This window comes from Rhagoletis zephyria, unplaced genomic scaffold (assembly GCF_001687245.7).
Source record: "Rhagoletis zephyria isolate East Lansing unplaced genomic scaffold, Rhagoletis_zephyria_1.1 Rzeph_scaffold_06043, whole genome shotgun sequence".
Classification (NCBI taxonomy): Eukaryota; Metazoa; Arthropoda; class Insecta; order Diptera; family Tephritidae; genus Rhagoletis; species Rhagoletis zephyria.
The window spans coordinates 18,958-32,860 of NW_016163126.1; the positions used below are offsets into that span (position 1 = coordinate 18,958).

Consider the following 13,903-nt stretch of genomic DNA (forward strand, 5'->3'; position numbering starts at 1 on the left):
ATAGCTATCACTTCTACCATTTTTTCAAATTGTTGTTGCTTTTCCACAATAAATTTTTCATTTAAAAATGGCCTCGAGCTCATTATAAAATTGTTGAATATTACGCTCAAATATTAAATAAAAGTGTTATTTGATTTAGTATGCCTTAAAATTTTAAGATTACGATTACTGGCATCGTAATCATAAAAAGTATTTGCATCAAGCATTTCATAATTACAATTACCTACAGTAATCGCTAAAAATTTTCTGGATTACAATTACAGTAATTGCAGTCCTAAGTGCGAATACGCACGCTATGGAGGTCCGCTTTCAGACGTATTCTACGTTAAAAGAATTGGTATGCAATGTACAATGCGCGGACTAATTAGTTTGAGATTGATGCCAAGCTCGTTCCAATTGTGTTTACTTATTATGCTGGTTTTCCACTAGGGATTAAATGGCAAAAATAACAAATGACAAAGTTGGGCATTAAAAAATAATCATGTCATTGCTTTCGAAAAATAGCCATTAAGTTAATTTCTACATGGCATTTTTTAAATTACACAATTTTTTTTGTCATTAAAATGCCTAGTGGAAATTCGGCATTAGTTTGGCACTGATTTCGAATAAATTATTATAAAATTTATATAACAAGTAATTTTTAAGCAAAAAAATAAAAATAAAACCAACTTCAATTCCCATATAAAAATTTAAGATTACCGTGTATTTCTTCTTGATGAAATTATTCAGTTTATTTTGTGACAGTTTTTTCTACAGCCTATTTAAAGATCAACAGAGTACGGGTTGCTAGTATATGTATGGAAAAACTATATGTATGTATATCAATGCTTAAAATGTATAGACATCATAAGAGGTGGGCCACTCCATGGCATAGGCATATGGTGGAAGTTCTGCGAGGAATTTCTTCGTTTCGGCATCACGTTCCCATTCACCACTCACGAAGTGCCCTGAAATACCCAGCTGCATAAGGGGTTCATCAAAGTTACTGTCATCTTTCTGCAATTTTTAAAATTTACATTCATAAGATAAGTTTTTAATGCATTTAAAAATTTCTTATTTACCTTCAAATCAATGTAAAAACTTAATGGCGTATTTTCCTTGCCATACGAGAAATAGATGTGATAAGGTGGCTGATATGTGGCCTTGTTCTGAAGCATTTCTTCCAAGAACGACCAACTGCTCACCACTACGTCGTCGATTGGTTGCACAAAGATGCTCATATGCGGTGGGCCTTGCAGTTCGAATTCGAAACGTACGCTTTCGTCGCTAGCATTGGCAGTTTTGCTGATGAGTGTAAGGTTGGCTCTGCCGGGCAATTCGATGGGCTCTTCACGCGGTAGCCAAGCGGCATATTTAACCGCTTTTTGCATGCGGTGGTTAAACACGGGTACACCGCAAAACATATATGTGGAACAATTCTTGCTTACGTAATATAAATCCTCTAGATCGACATAGGCTGGAGAAAAAATAACATTAAAAGAGTTTTCATTTATTAATTCCGTGAAGTGCTAAAATAAGTTTATACTCACATTCGAGGGGAAGATGTCTGCGCCTGTCTTGGAAGTCGAAATAATAACCAGAGTCATTGAGACTTACGGATCCATCGTACTCGTAGAATACGCGTTGTACTTGCTGAATCGAAAAGGAAATACTTTCTGTACATAGACATGCATGTGTGAGTGGCTGAACTTACCAAGAAATTGACCCGCTGCACATTAGTTTGCGGACGGTATGGGAATCCGATCAGTGTTAGCGTGAGAGCACCAAAAATTATTGTCACAGTGGGAAAGATGAGCAGAACCAATTTAGGGCGTCTGAATATATTTAACAGTGGNACCAAAAATTATTGTCACAGTGGGAAAGATGAGCAGAACCAATTTAGGGCGTCTGAATATATTTAACAGTGGTATCTGTAAGGAACCAGAGAGATGTATGTACGTATGTATGTATATTACACCGAAAATTTCAACATACTGGAAAACTTACCAAATAGCCCATGGCCAACAGGGTTCCTAAAGTTGTTAGCAGACCAATAATCAAATCCGGATTAGTCGCGGTACCAAATCGGCCCATCATAGGAATAAAGCCGATAAGCAAAGCATTAAAAATAGAGGTGAAGTAGAGGAAGGGAATAATTTGACTCAGCGTGATGAAAATGGACCAGTAATAGGCTGTTAGTGCGATAAATATTTAAAAAATTTGGTAAACCCATTATTTGTTGTAATGTATCTTGAATTGAACACCAACTCACCTCGTCGATAGAGCGTTGTTACAAAATTTATTATCAAAGCGATGTCTTGGAAGATTAGTGAAATCATTAGAAAGTACGAGCTGCGTATGCCAACATATGTGAGAGCAATACAAGCTACAGAGAGGATTAGTGTGTGCGCGTGATAGACCAGTTGAAGGCGATATGGGTGTGATACTTTATCCTTTTGAGAGAACGAAATTAATTTAAGTAATAAAAATCAGATTTTCCACTGCTTAGACACTTACATTCCGACTTATGCTCAGATAGAGTAATGTGGGCACACTCAATCCGAAAAGTGCCGGGCAAACATATAAGCCCAAAACTAGCCATTTGTTTGTAAACCATGTCATGGGACTTGCAGCACTATCGAGTGCAACTGCTACTAGTAAAGGCAAAGCGAGAGCCAATATCCAGCCCACCAAATGTTGAATGAATATCAGCGAGAAGAGTTTGAACACGCTGCAGATGGAAATGAAAGAATCTTCAGCAATACACCATAGGGATATGGCTACTAGTACTAGAGCAACAACAACAACGGCGGTGTTAATAATTTTGCCTGTATCTTCGGTGTAGTCAATGATGAAAAGTCCGAGGAAATCATAGAAGATTGCATGGCCACTGTCATGATTCTGTGTATTCATAGAAATTAGTAAAATAATGTGAAAATAAAAATACATTAATTAGTTATATTTGGCTAAATAATAATAAACTTTGTCGATAAAACTACTTACAAAGTTAATATTTATGGAGTTAAATATTAGGGAGGTATATACTTTCGTATTGAATTTTCTACATTTTAATTATAACAAAACGGCATAACGTTTGTTTTATTTCACTTAGAAAATATGATGCTTTAAATCTTAAAAGAAGCAAAGCTAAATATATGTTAGCAGATTCGTCTAACAATTAGTATCTACGTATAAAAAAAAAGCATTAGTACTGAAGGGTTAAGAACTATTCACTGTAAGAAGGTTTACTTTTTCACTCACCTCTGGATCCTTTAATTCTGTAGAATTGCCGAAAGCTCGCGCCAGTGCCAATATATTATCACCTGTAGATTGTAGCGTTCCACGTGGTATAACATCAATACTATCGAATTTCGTGTGGTATACATAGCCATTTTTAAAATGTGCAATATCCAAGCCTATACAAGTTTTTGGGGAATTATTTCTTTTTACTGATTCATATTTTTTTTTCAATCTACATATATATCCTTAAAACTCTCACTAATGCCTTTTATAACCATGTCATAGGTGTGTACTTACCCGGTATATGTCCGAAATTTTTGAAAATTCTAAAGTCTGAATCCGAAGGTATAATGCCAGATTGGAATATTTCTTCTGCGAATGTTGTCGCAAATGAGCGTTTAGCAGTATTACGGTAGATCTGTAAATTAAAGTAAAGCGTTCAAACATGTCGGTTTTCACAACTTACTAAGGTTTGGAGATGAATAGTGGTACCATTAATAGAAGAGGCTGCGGAGCTAATAAGAGTCGTGTAGATATCTACTCTGGTCACCGCTAATTTCATAAAAAAATTTCATTACCAGAGTACTGTAAGCAATTATTGAATGTATCTCGTTCTAAAACTTAGTGGGCAGGAGGTAGAGAGGACAGGTGAGGAAGGATTTTGTTGATTTCAAACTTTTATTCATGGAGATCGACCCAGTCTAATATACATATGTATGTACATTAGGATGCATTAACATTATTACCTATATTTTAAGGCTTCAGTCACAATATTTCGGAAAATTATNCTCCATTGGGAAAATAGTATATACCCATTTTTCGTATACAGAGTGATGCATCCTAATGTAAATATATAAAGTGTTCCTTTATCCGTCAGTTTTACAGAATCTAGTCAAAAGCATGGCTGGGACCTTTCGGATATCCTTTCAGATATAGACCATTATATACAGCACTAATAGGTGTTTACGACCAAATCAAAATCTAATTAATTGTCATTCAATTGAGTACTCGTATGAACAAATCACATGTGCAATCAATCCACACTCTCAAATAGTTGAAAATAATTTAACTATATCTAATCTATTCAAACATTTGGTCTTAACTCTTAGGTAAATAAACGATGGAAAAATGCGAAGGGGCATTCCTTTTACCAAAGACGAAAAGATTTACAATTACGCTATAACGATAACATGCATGAACATGTAAGCGAATGGGTAATGTGTATTAGGACATCAGAAGAAGACTTTGGAAGGACGATTGGGTTTCTAGGTAAGCGAACGAGCGAGCGAGTGAGTGAGTGAGTGAGCGCGAGGTTTGGGAATTATGTACATATGTATATAGGTATGTAAATTACACCAAAGTCCATAACGAAATGACACGTTCATGAATTTCTTACAACTACAAACAGCCACTTACTTTCATTAACCATGAGTGATTGGGTCCGGATTGAAAAAGAAGTTCACGACCACCGCTACCAGCTGAATCCAAGTTAATGACCGCTCTAATAATATATATTTTTATAGTCATGTACAATTTTCATCCGCAACCCATAAATCCCCACACTTACTTGCAATTTTTAGCCCATTCGTGTTGGGTAACAAAACCGTGTGAAGCCTGCAAAGGATTCTCTTCGGCTCCATTGAATAGAAATACAATTGGATGTGTGAAAGTTTGACGAGTTGTGGCGAGCACGCGCAGAGTCTCGAGCAATATAACAACCATAGTGCCATCATCGCCGGCACCTATGTATAAATTTTTCAAATAAGCAGACTCAAATACTCATCGCCCCACACTTAACATCGATTTACTTACCTGGACTGCCAGGTTTCGAGTCAAAATGGCTGTTCATGAGTAAGGCCGCTTCGCTGGTGGAATTTTTACTCCTAATGCGTACCACAACGTTTTGCACCGCCTGATACATATTCACCATTTGCCAATGCATATAAGCACCAGAGACAACCTGCACATCGACATCCAATTCGAAGAGATCCTCATGCATAGCACTTCTAATCTTTTCCAATTCATTTTTAAGCAGTTCCACTGTATGGTTTTCATTTGCATCACTTCCCACCACTTTTGGTCCGATATGATTGAAATCGTATAGTATATTTTCGGCACGTTCGGCTATGAATTGACCAGGATATGAGCTCTCGCTTGCGATTGTAATTCCTTCGGGTAGTGATAGGAAGAGTGGTATGACAACGGCATACAAGATTGCAGGCCAAATAATTAGAAATGCTGGAGCTACGAACCAGCCAAATTTAGAGGATTGCTTTTTGTGGTAGGTCATTTTGTCAGACGTAAAGGGCTCAGTCGGCACTTGTTCCCCATCCGGTGCCACCTGTTGATTGAAAACATAAATCACTAATATTTACCTGAAACTTTGATGTAGTCTGAGTTATGTAAGTTAGATTTTTGGTATTCCTTATTTCGATTCACTACTCACAAAATGGTATCAACATTTCGTACGACTTATTGATTAGAATTGGTTGTGAAAGAAACTTTCTCTATTCGTTAATAGTTAGCATCAGTGATAGGAAGAAATTGGCGTAAAGTACTGGGTAGTCCATAAGGAGCGCAACGTTACATACACTTTGCCTGTTACCGTAAAAATGTGGTTATTCCATGTGAATGTTCCAGGTTTTTGGCAGCATCAACGGAATTTATTACCGAGTTGCCTAACGTTAGTTTTAAATAATTGTCTAGCTTTAAATTTTTTTTGTATATTATAATGCACTGGGACTTGCTTGAATTCAATAATAGGCCATTAGCATTCGCCCAGCTATTTACGCGACTTAGATCTCCATTGAGATTACGTTTTGCTCACAAATGTGTTGATTTGGCGATGCGTTATTCATTCCAGAACCTTTGAAAGGAATGAAGACATGGCAATTGGTCTGAAAACAGCTTTACATTTCAAAAGGGGGATAATTCTGGCATTCTTCCAACAGCTCGGAAATGCGGACGTTGTCAAAATAGGGTTGAAAGCGTAGGTAAGGTACGGAAGAATGAATGGCAATATACACTTAATGAATTTAGAATGGATTCCGTCAGGACCAACGGCGTTGGATTTCACAGATAGTATGGACTCAACATCAATTTCATGTATACATTGAAAAGAAAACCGACTCAAGAAGTTATTAAGACAAACATAATAACCATCATAACATATATATATTACTGCGATGGCGAGACAAATTAACAATTTTTGCATTTACTTCGCCTTTTTAACCGACTTCCAAAAAAGGCGGAGGTTATTAGTTCGTCGGAATATTGTTTTTTTTTTATGTATGTTACCGCTTAACTTTGGACCACGTCAACCGATTTCGATAATTCTTTTTGCATCGGAAAGGAAGTGTCTCAGAGGTTGTCCCATACTAATCTGGTTTAGATCCGATCATTGGATCATGAAATTTATATATATATATTTTTTTAAGTCGGGATTCTTTTTTGCAAAAAATTACTTGTTTTAATACTTTATTGCATTTTTGCAATTGCATTTTTTTTGAGTGTACTTCTGCCATAAAAAGCTTTTTTGGAAGTGGCATAAAAGTGTAGATCTCTCCATTTGTGCCAACGCATCAAGAAGGGGAACACGAATTAGAAGAGAGGCTTGGCCAAATACGTGGAAAACGTTTAAGCGCTAAACATTCAGTTATTAAAATCAAATGTCATATACTGTCCATGCCCAAATATTCTAGGATATAATTTTAAACCTATTTGGGGGGTTACCTTAAAATGCAAGAGGCCTTGAAAACTCCGAAGAACTCAAAACTTTTATTAAAATGTCAAGATTTGTGGGAAATGAAAAAAACCCGGTTTGTTCGATAAAAAATTTCGATTCGAAATTTTATATTCAAAAAATCAAGATTTAAAAAAAAAAAAACAAAAAAACCCGGTCGAAACCGGCTTAGGAAAACTAGTCAATCACCCTAACAGATACATACATTCATACATATTTTCCTACCTTATGTAGCATCAGGGTTGTAAATAGTTAAAAATCGGGCATATGCGAGCTTTTTTACAAGCTTTTATTTAACTTGCTTTGCATGTACATATGTATGTGTGTATGTTTGTTAGGGAAAAATCTTGCAATAAATTTTTGACCAACTTCCCGATGAGACTTAGAGACTTGAAATTTCACAGTTGGCTCAGAACCCGATGGTAATGCAATATGAAAAATTAGTTATTCCGATAGGTGGCGCAGGAGTCGAGATACTTGAAGTAAGCGTATCTATAGTCCGATTTGGTTGATATTTCGAACTTACTCGTATATTATTTTTCTTCTACTTTAAGAAGAAAATGTTTATATTAAAAAGAGGAAATTGTGAAAAAACTTTCAGTCCTCTTTTAATTCGAGTTTTTATGATCGGTCCTCAACAAAATATTAGTAAGCCTACCACTTTAATTTTTACTATTTTTGGCCACACGCGTTACACTGTGCGTCACTTTCAAATGGCAAACGGATCTATGAGAAGCACTTTCTAGATAGTATTACCCTTGGAGGTTTGCCCTTGCCGGCCAAATAAGAGATGGACCGCTGTTGAAAAAAAAAACCTGTTATAACTTAGATGTTGTTCGGATCAGGTATTGAACCTAGGTTCGACGGAGTGATAGTACGCACTTTTGACCACCCAGCTACTGTGGCCGCATCGGGAAGAACTTGTTCGTTACCATGGCGATTACATATCTCTCTACAAGTTTTTTTTTATATACTTTAATCCAACATGCCGAATTATTCTGCTTCGTTTTCGGTGGGCTAATCGAACTAGTATATTTTATTAAATTTATCAAACCACTTTTTATCTTACAAAGCTCAATAAATAAGAAAAAAAAAATTATGTGTTAAAAAAAAAATAATACTTTTTAATTTACGTTCACCTTTCGCTTAAGGTAATGCCAGAAATCCGTACAACCGAAAAAATCCCGTAGACTGACACGATCCAACTGATGCCGCCACCACACCCGCAGCGATTCGAGAGTTAGCATTTTATCAATGCAAAATCACCGGTTCCATACATACACACTATTTATAAAAGATGCAAATAAACGCCGCTGAGCAATAAGTTGATCAAACGGACGCGGTAGGGGAGGAGGATTAGTTGAGCGCGCCCGCACTTCGGTATTATGCGTTCTGGTGGTGTTCCCTCTGATAAAGCTGCGCGTTAGCCGTTGAGTAAATAATAGAATCAAGTATTTTTTTTTTTATAACTAATCTTAGTTTTCACTTGTTTAAGCTGCATAATTTTATGCTCACTTGTATGTATCTATGTGTGTATAGTCTCTGCTATTGCTAAATTTTTGTGTTTTTACAACCTTTTTTTCTTCTAAACTACATACCTGCTGTTTATTGCTAGTTTAGCGTTATCTATTTTATTAAATTAGGAAAAAAAGCGACATAAAACTTGCGCAATCTTTAGAATGATGCTACCCTGTCAGCAATTGGAAGATAATTTTATCGCCTATCGCCTATCGCCACGATGTCACCTCGTCGTCACTATTCGAAGTTAGGGGGGATAGTAAGTAAAAAAGGTTCAGATACGCTGTGTGCGTACGGATTTCTGATATAAGAGAAAATCGGTCCCCGATTGTTGGCCAGTTTTCCGGCTTTTATCAATCAGTGGTGGTAACACTCTCATTTTCTAACGAGATTCTAGTCTTGGGTATACTTTTCATTTTAACTTAATTAATAACATTGTTTTAAAATATTAACGCCATCCTTACATTTAAAATTAACAATGGGATTTCACTTTTTTCATATACAAACATAAATTGTGTATCAGCGTATATCAATCGGATCTCTTCAGGAAACTTTGATCGATCGACTGTATGTCAAGGGCTAACAGTAAGAATTTGCACACAATTCCGCAATTAAAAAAAAATTCGATTAGAATCAAATAATGCTAAAAAAAGCGCCTTTTTTGGTGAACAAAATTTTTTCATTGAGCTTTTCTAAACTTTAAGCATGGCAGCAACAAATCTCATAAAAAGGGAATTTTTCCAAATATGGGTGATTGACTGGTTCGTGGTGGGAGCGACGAATGCGGCTGTTGTCAAACAAACTTCCTGCGATAGGCTTAAAGAATGGTGGAGTCAGGGTTATAGGAGGCGAGGTCGTTTAACTACAAGTCTATATATGCTATGGGCGCTCGCATACGAAACATCGTAAGACATATAACGCTTGTAAATATAGACCGTTCGTTGCAGAATGTATACGATATAAAGCAAGAGATATCGCATACTTTTAATCGCGTACCTATCTTTGAGTTTAACAACTATTTGTTTCCTTTTTTTGATTCCGATAAAGAAAAAGTGGTGTAATTCAAAGAAAACCTGTTAAAGCACAACCAAGAAAAAATGAAAATTTCGCAACATTTATAAAATATTAAAATTATATTCGCCGAAAACAAAATTTCTCTACAGTACAGTACAGTCTTTGTATGCGGGAGAACTGACAGCTCGTATGCGAATGCCCATAGCAGGTATAGACGTGGAGTAAGGTGGAGAAACACAAATATGTAATACTATATTTAATATGTGAGTCAATATTTCGACTAAAGCGCCATCGAGTGCTCCCATTTTATGTAAATACATTTCTTACTACGTATCTAATACTCAATGCCAATTTTAACAAAATCCGTCTATAAAAACAGACTTTCAAAATATTCCTGCATATGCAACCAATACAGTTTGAAAAAAAAACTAGATCGGATACATCACTTATCGTAGAGTTTCACAAGTAAAAACACTATCAGCTGATTGCCAAAAAATGACAACAGCTGAGACCATCTGTTTTTTGGCGTGTGCTCTTATCTTTTACAATTTCTTTCCTTTCTATTACAATTTCTTTTATTTTTATTAAAATTTATTCAAAATACACTAGCACACTGAACCAAAAACACCAATACACTAACCAAAAACACACCTACAGCCTGCCAGAAAAAACGGTAAGAAGAAGAGTTACTTTACTTATGGAACTTTACGATGGCATCACTTTTAATTTTTGACTATAAAAACCTTCCATACGGCCTTTGAACCGTAACTATACAGTCATAACACAAAAAAAAAAATTTTAGAGTGAAAATCATCAAAATTACGTTTTACTTGGAATCTATTATTTTGGGAGAATTTCGTGACCCTGTTGGAATTGATAATAGCATTTTTCCGACGTTGTCCGACGTTATCCATTAACTTAGCCTATTAGCTTTGCATAGAATTATCTTTAACGCTTTTGACTTTATAGCCCGAATTAGTTTTATTCATCTTGAAATGCATAGTTCCTTACTGCAATATCGCTTTGGTATCATAAAGACGGGACGTCTTGGGGAAAGCGGATAAGAATTCGAAAAAATAGCGATATCGTCGGCGATGATTTTCACAGAATTTTTGTATGGAATTTGCGAAAAAATTGCTGGCAGGGTAGTATGCAAGTTACATAAACCTACTTATATGTATATTTACATAGCTAAGTATATAAATATTATCTTTCAAGAACACGAAAAATAAACAAAATCACTGCATCAAATGAGGAGAACAAATAAGACCTGTTCGGCGACCGAACGGACTGCACCGAATATGACAAACGCTCGTGAAGACTGCACATCAAACATAGTTTTCAAATGCCACTGGCTGCGGTTGAAGGCTATAATTTGTAGTAAAGGAAAACTAATTTTTAATAAATTAAAACAAATATGTATAATACACATACATATGTATGTATGTATGTATGTATGTAGGTAATTGATGTATGCAATGTGAATGAAAGTGATTTAATTGGTGCTGCCGACCGGCGCAATTTGACGCCATATTACGTTCGTCATAGACTCTATGAAAAACTGTATGCTTTTATGTATGTATGGGTATATACAAATTAGACCAGATCGGTCAAAAATGTATTGTGTGATGTGAGTAAGCAGCGAATGCAACAACGACGTCGCCCTTTAGACTTCTAACTTCTGTCCTTCACCAACGGAGGTGGTTAAACCTCATCCTCGTGCGTCGCTGGTTTCATCCTCCAGTCTCACAATTATAATGTATCTAAAGCTGAAATTGGGCATAATTGAAGTTTTAAGTTTGCTTCTAAAGGATAGCTATATGGGTAAAATCTAAGTTCTACTCGCTTCTCGATCTTATGGCTAAGAGCACAGTGTAGTATCTGCGCATATCTTTCAAATGCTCTTTATTTTGAGTTGGAATCAAAAAGGGACCAGAATACATGGAAATTTGAAATTACACTACATAACAAAAACACAAATATTTTAAATGAAAACCCACATCAGTTGCGCACTTATTCTCTTCTTAAACGGATGTCAATTTTGTAAAATTCCAAAGTTTTCGTTTTATCTCTTGTTAATAGACGCGATCAAATTTGGATAGCGTGCGTGCTTTGAAGCAGTACAGTCTGTTGGCATTAAAATTAAATTACTTTTAACAGTTCTCTAAATAAATATTAACTACAAACATTTTAATCGTAACTTTCGTGCGGATGGTCAATGAAACAATGACACAACGACACGCTAATGCTGGTTTTCTACTCAGCATTGAAATGATAAAAAATGTGTGCCCTTTAAAATATGCCACGTGGACATCAACTGAATGACTATCTTTATTTTTGATGCCCAAATTTGGCAGTTAAATTCTCGCCATTTAATGACCAGTGGAAATGCGGTATAAGAAATTATTGTTGTTAGTAAAGTTTATTTTCTATAAATACTGCTGAGAAGCTGAGATAGAAAATTTACGTTGAAGTGAAGATTAACAGAACGCTGGAAGCAATGAAGTTAAGGTTTTGTCAACATTTTCTGGACTGGCAAACGATGATCGGAGTTCCTAGCTCACAGAGTTGTCAGAATAATACATATCCCTTGTTTTTGGCCACAAATGGCAAACTCGTACCTAGAGTCTCTTTTGGAAGAAAATTCTTAACAGCGCATATGTAACCCACAATCAAGAAGAAGTAGTTACGTAGTTACATTTTGAATTGAATTGAATGCCTACTATCTTGTTGCCAACCACCAGCTTTGTTATTTGTTTATACTCGCACTTGTGTGTAGATATGTATTTGTTAAACGAATGGTGGCACAATATCTAATTGGTCTCTTGGTAACAATTTTATGTGATTTGATAATATTCGATAATTATGAGTGGTACGTAGGAGTAAAGAAAATCTTTTAGTTGTAAACTATAAACTGTAGTTTATTGGTCTGACTTATCTCTGCGTCTGCACGTGCCGCAATTACGTTCTGAGACTTAGTGAAATAGTACACACAGGCATATATGTGTGGGCTTAAGTACATATTTACGTACACGTTTATGGTTCCAACCCTTCTATGACTCAATCGCGAAAAAACTCGTATGAAAATAACGAGCCTCATAAAAGATGTTGGTTCCTCTTCTGATACCCCATGTCTGATGTGGTATAAAACGTATTCTACATCTTTTGTTTGACCGCTCTCTGCTCCCAGAGATGTGCACTACCACCTGGTGAAACCAAGGTTGAATCTATGGTCCGAACAATATCAAAAAAAGAGTTTTTTTTTTAAAGCGGCCGCTCCTCGGAAGGCAATGGAATACCTGTACCATTTGTTATATTTTACTTAAATCATATACATATGCGATTAACGTGGCTGCGGACGTAGCAGTCATGTGTCCAACGGGCTATTGTGCCTGTAAGAAGCCAGATTTTTCGCTTATCACCGGGCAGCTTGAGCGGTCACGATACTCTGCATTGGTTCGGATTAGGATGTCCATCTGCTGGTAGTAGCTACTTTGGACTACTCCTCCTCTTTTAGAGCACAAGTTTCAGTGGAAATATTAAGCCAAAGTCGCCGCGATCTACTAATGTCAGCCTTTCTGCTTAAAATTAACTCTGTTTGAAGTAGATGCAACCGGTTATACGCCCTAAGCCTTAGAGCTAGCTTAGCAGGGTAGCATTTCGATTTTATGCATGGCAGACAAACTTTCTAAAATTTTTAAAAAATTTGATTTTATGCAAGAGACTTATGGTCTGATTATGGCAACTTAACGTAACTAACGGGATCTCTCTTAAAAATTATGTTAAATGGGTGTTGCTACAAGTTGAAAGCCAGTATGCCGCAACCCTTGTTTGCAGTAGAAATATATGCCCGTTCCCATTATTTCTTGAGGAAAGAGTTAGACAACAGGCTGTGAAGCATCAGATGTCAAAATTTTTTGGACACACACACACGAAATAATGGACATTTGTTTCTTGGCCGTCATCTTGAGAGCTGCATACTAGCCTTAAAATTGATAGCCGTTTCAACTTTTCCTAATAGAGATTTGATTAATAAAAAAAAAACTACTTCGTTTTTGTATGAATGAATATTTACTGGAAACACTGTACATTGGTGGAAAACTAAATAGCAACGCTCTCGGCTCGGACGCCATCTACCGGCTCAGTAGAAACTAATGCAAGCATATGCTAGGAACTTGAAGTCGATCAGTTCAGTAGTTTTCGAGTCTATAAACTACATACCAATAGACATACACGTCGTTTGTTTTATATAAAATTAACTTATAAAACTGTAACTGAAATGAATTCTTATGCATTAAAGATTATTACAGGATATAGCTAATTAATTAATTTTTATTCAAAGAATTACAAATATTGCTTCCATTTTAACACCTAAATACATCAATACGTAAATTTCACCATTACGACACC

At 36.0% G+C, this 13,903-nt stretch overlaps 1 protein-coding gene across 1 annotated transcript in view; it reads right to left on the reverse strand.

The window, feature by feature from the left end:
• Positions 1–8,220, reverse strand: part of LOC108372809 (endoplasmic reticulum metallopeptidase 1-like) — a 20,926-nt gene extending 12,706 nt beyond the window's left edge. The window contains exon 1 of the mRNA XM_017628579.1: positions 8,101–8,220. Coding sequence (XP_017484068.1) covers positions 8,101–8,208 — 108 coding nt within the window. The 5' untranslated portion in view covers positions 8,209–8,220. The remainder of the gene's footprint in view (positions 1–8,100) is intronic.
• Positions 8,221–13,903: the final 5,683 nt, after the last annotated feature.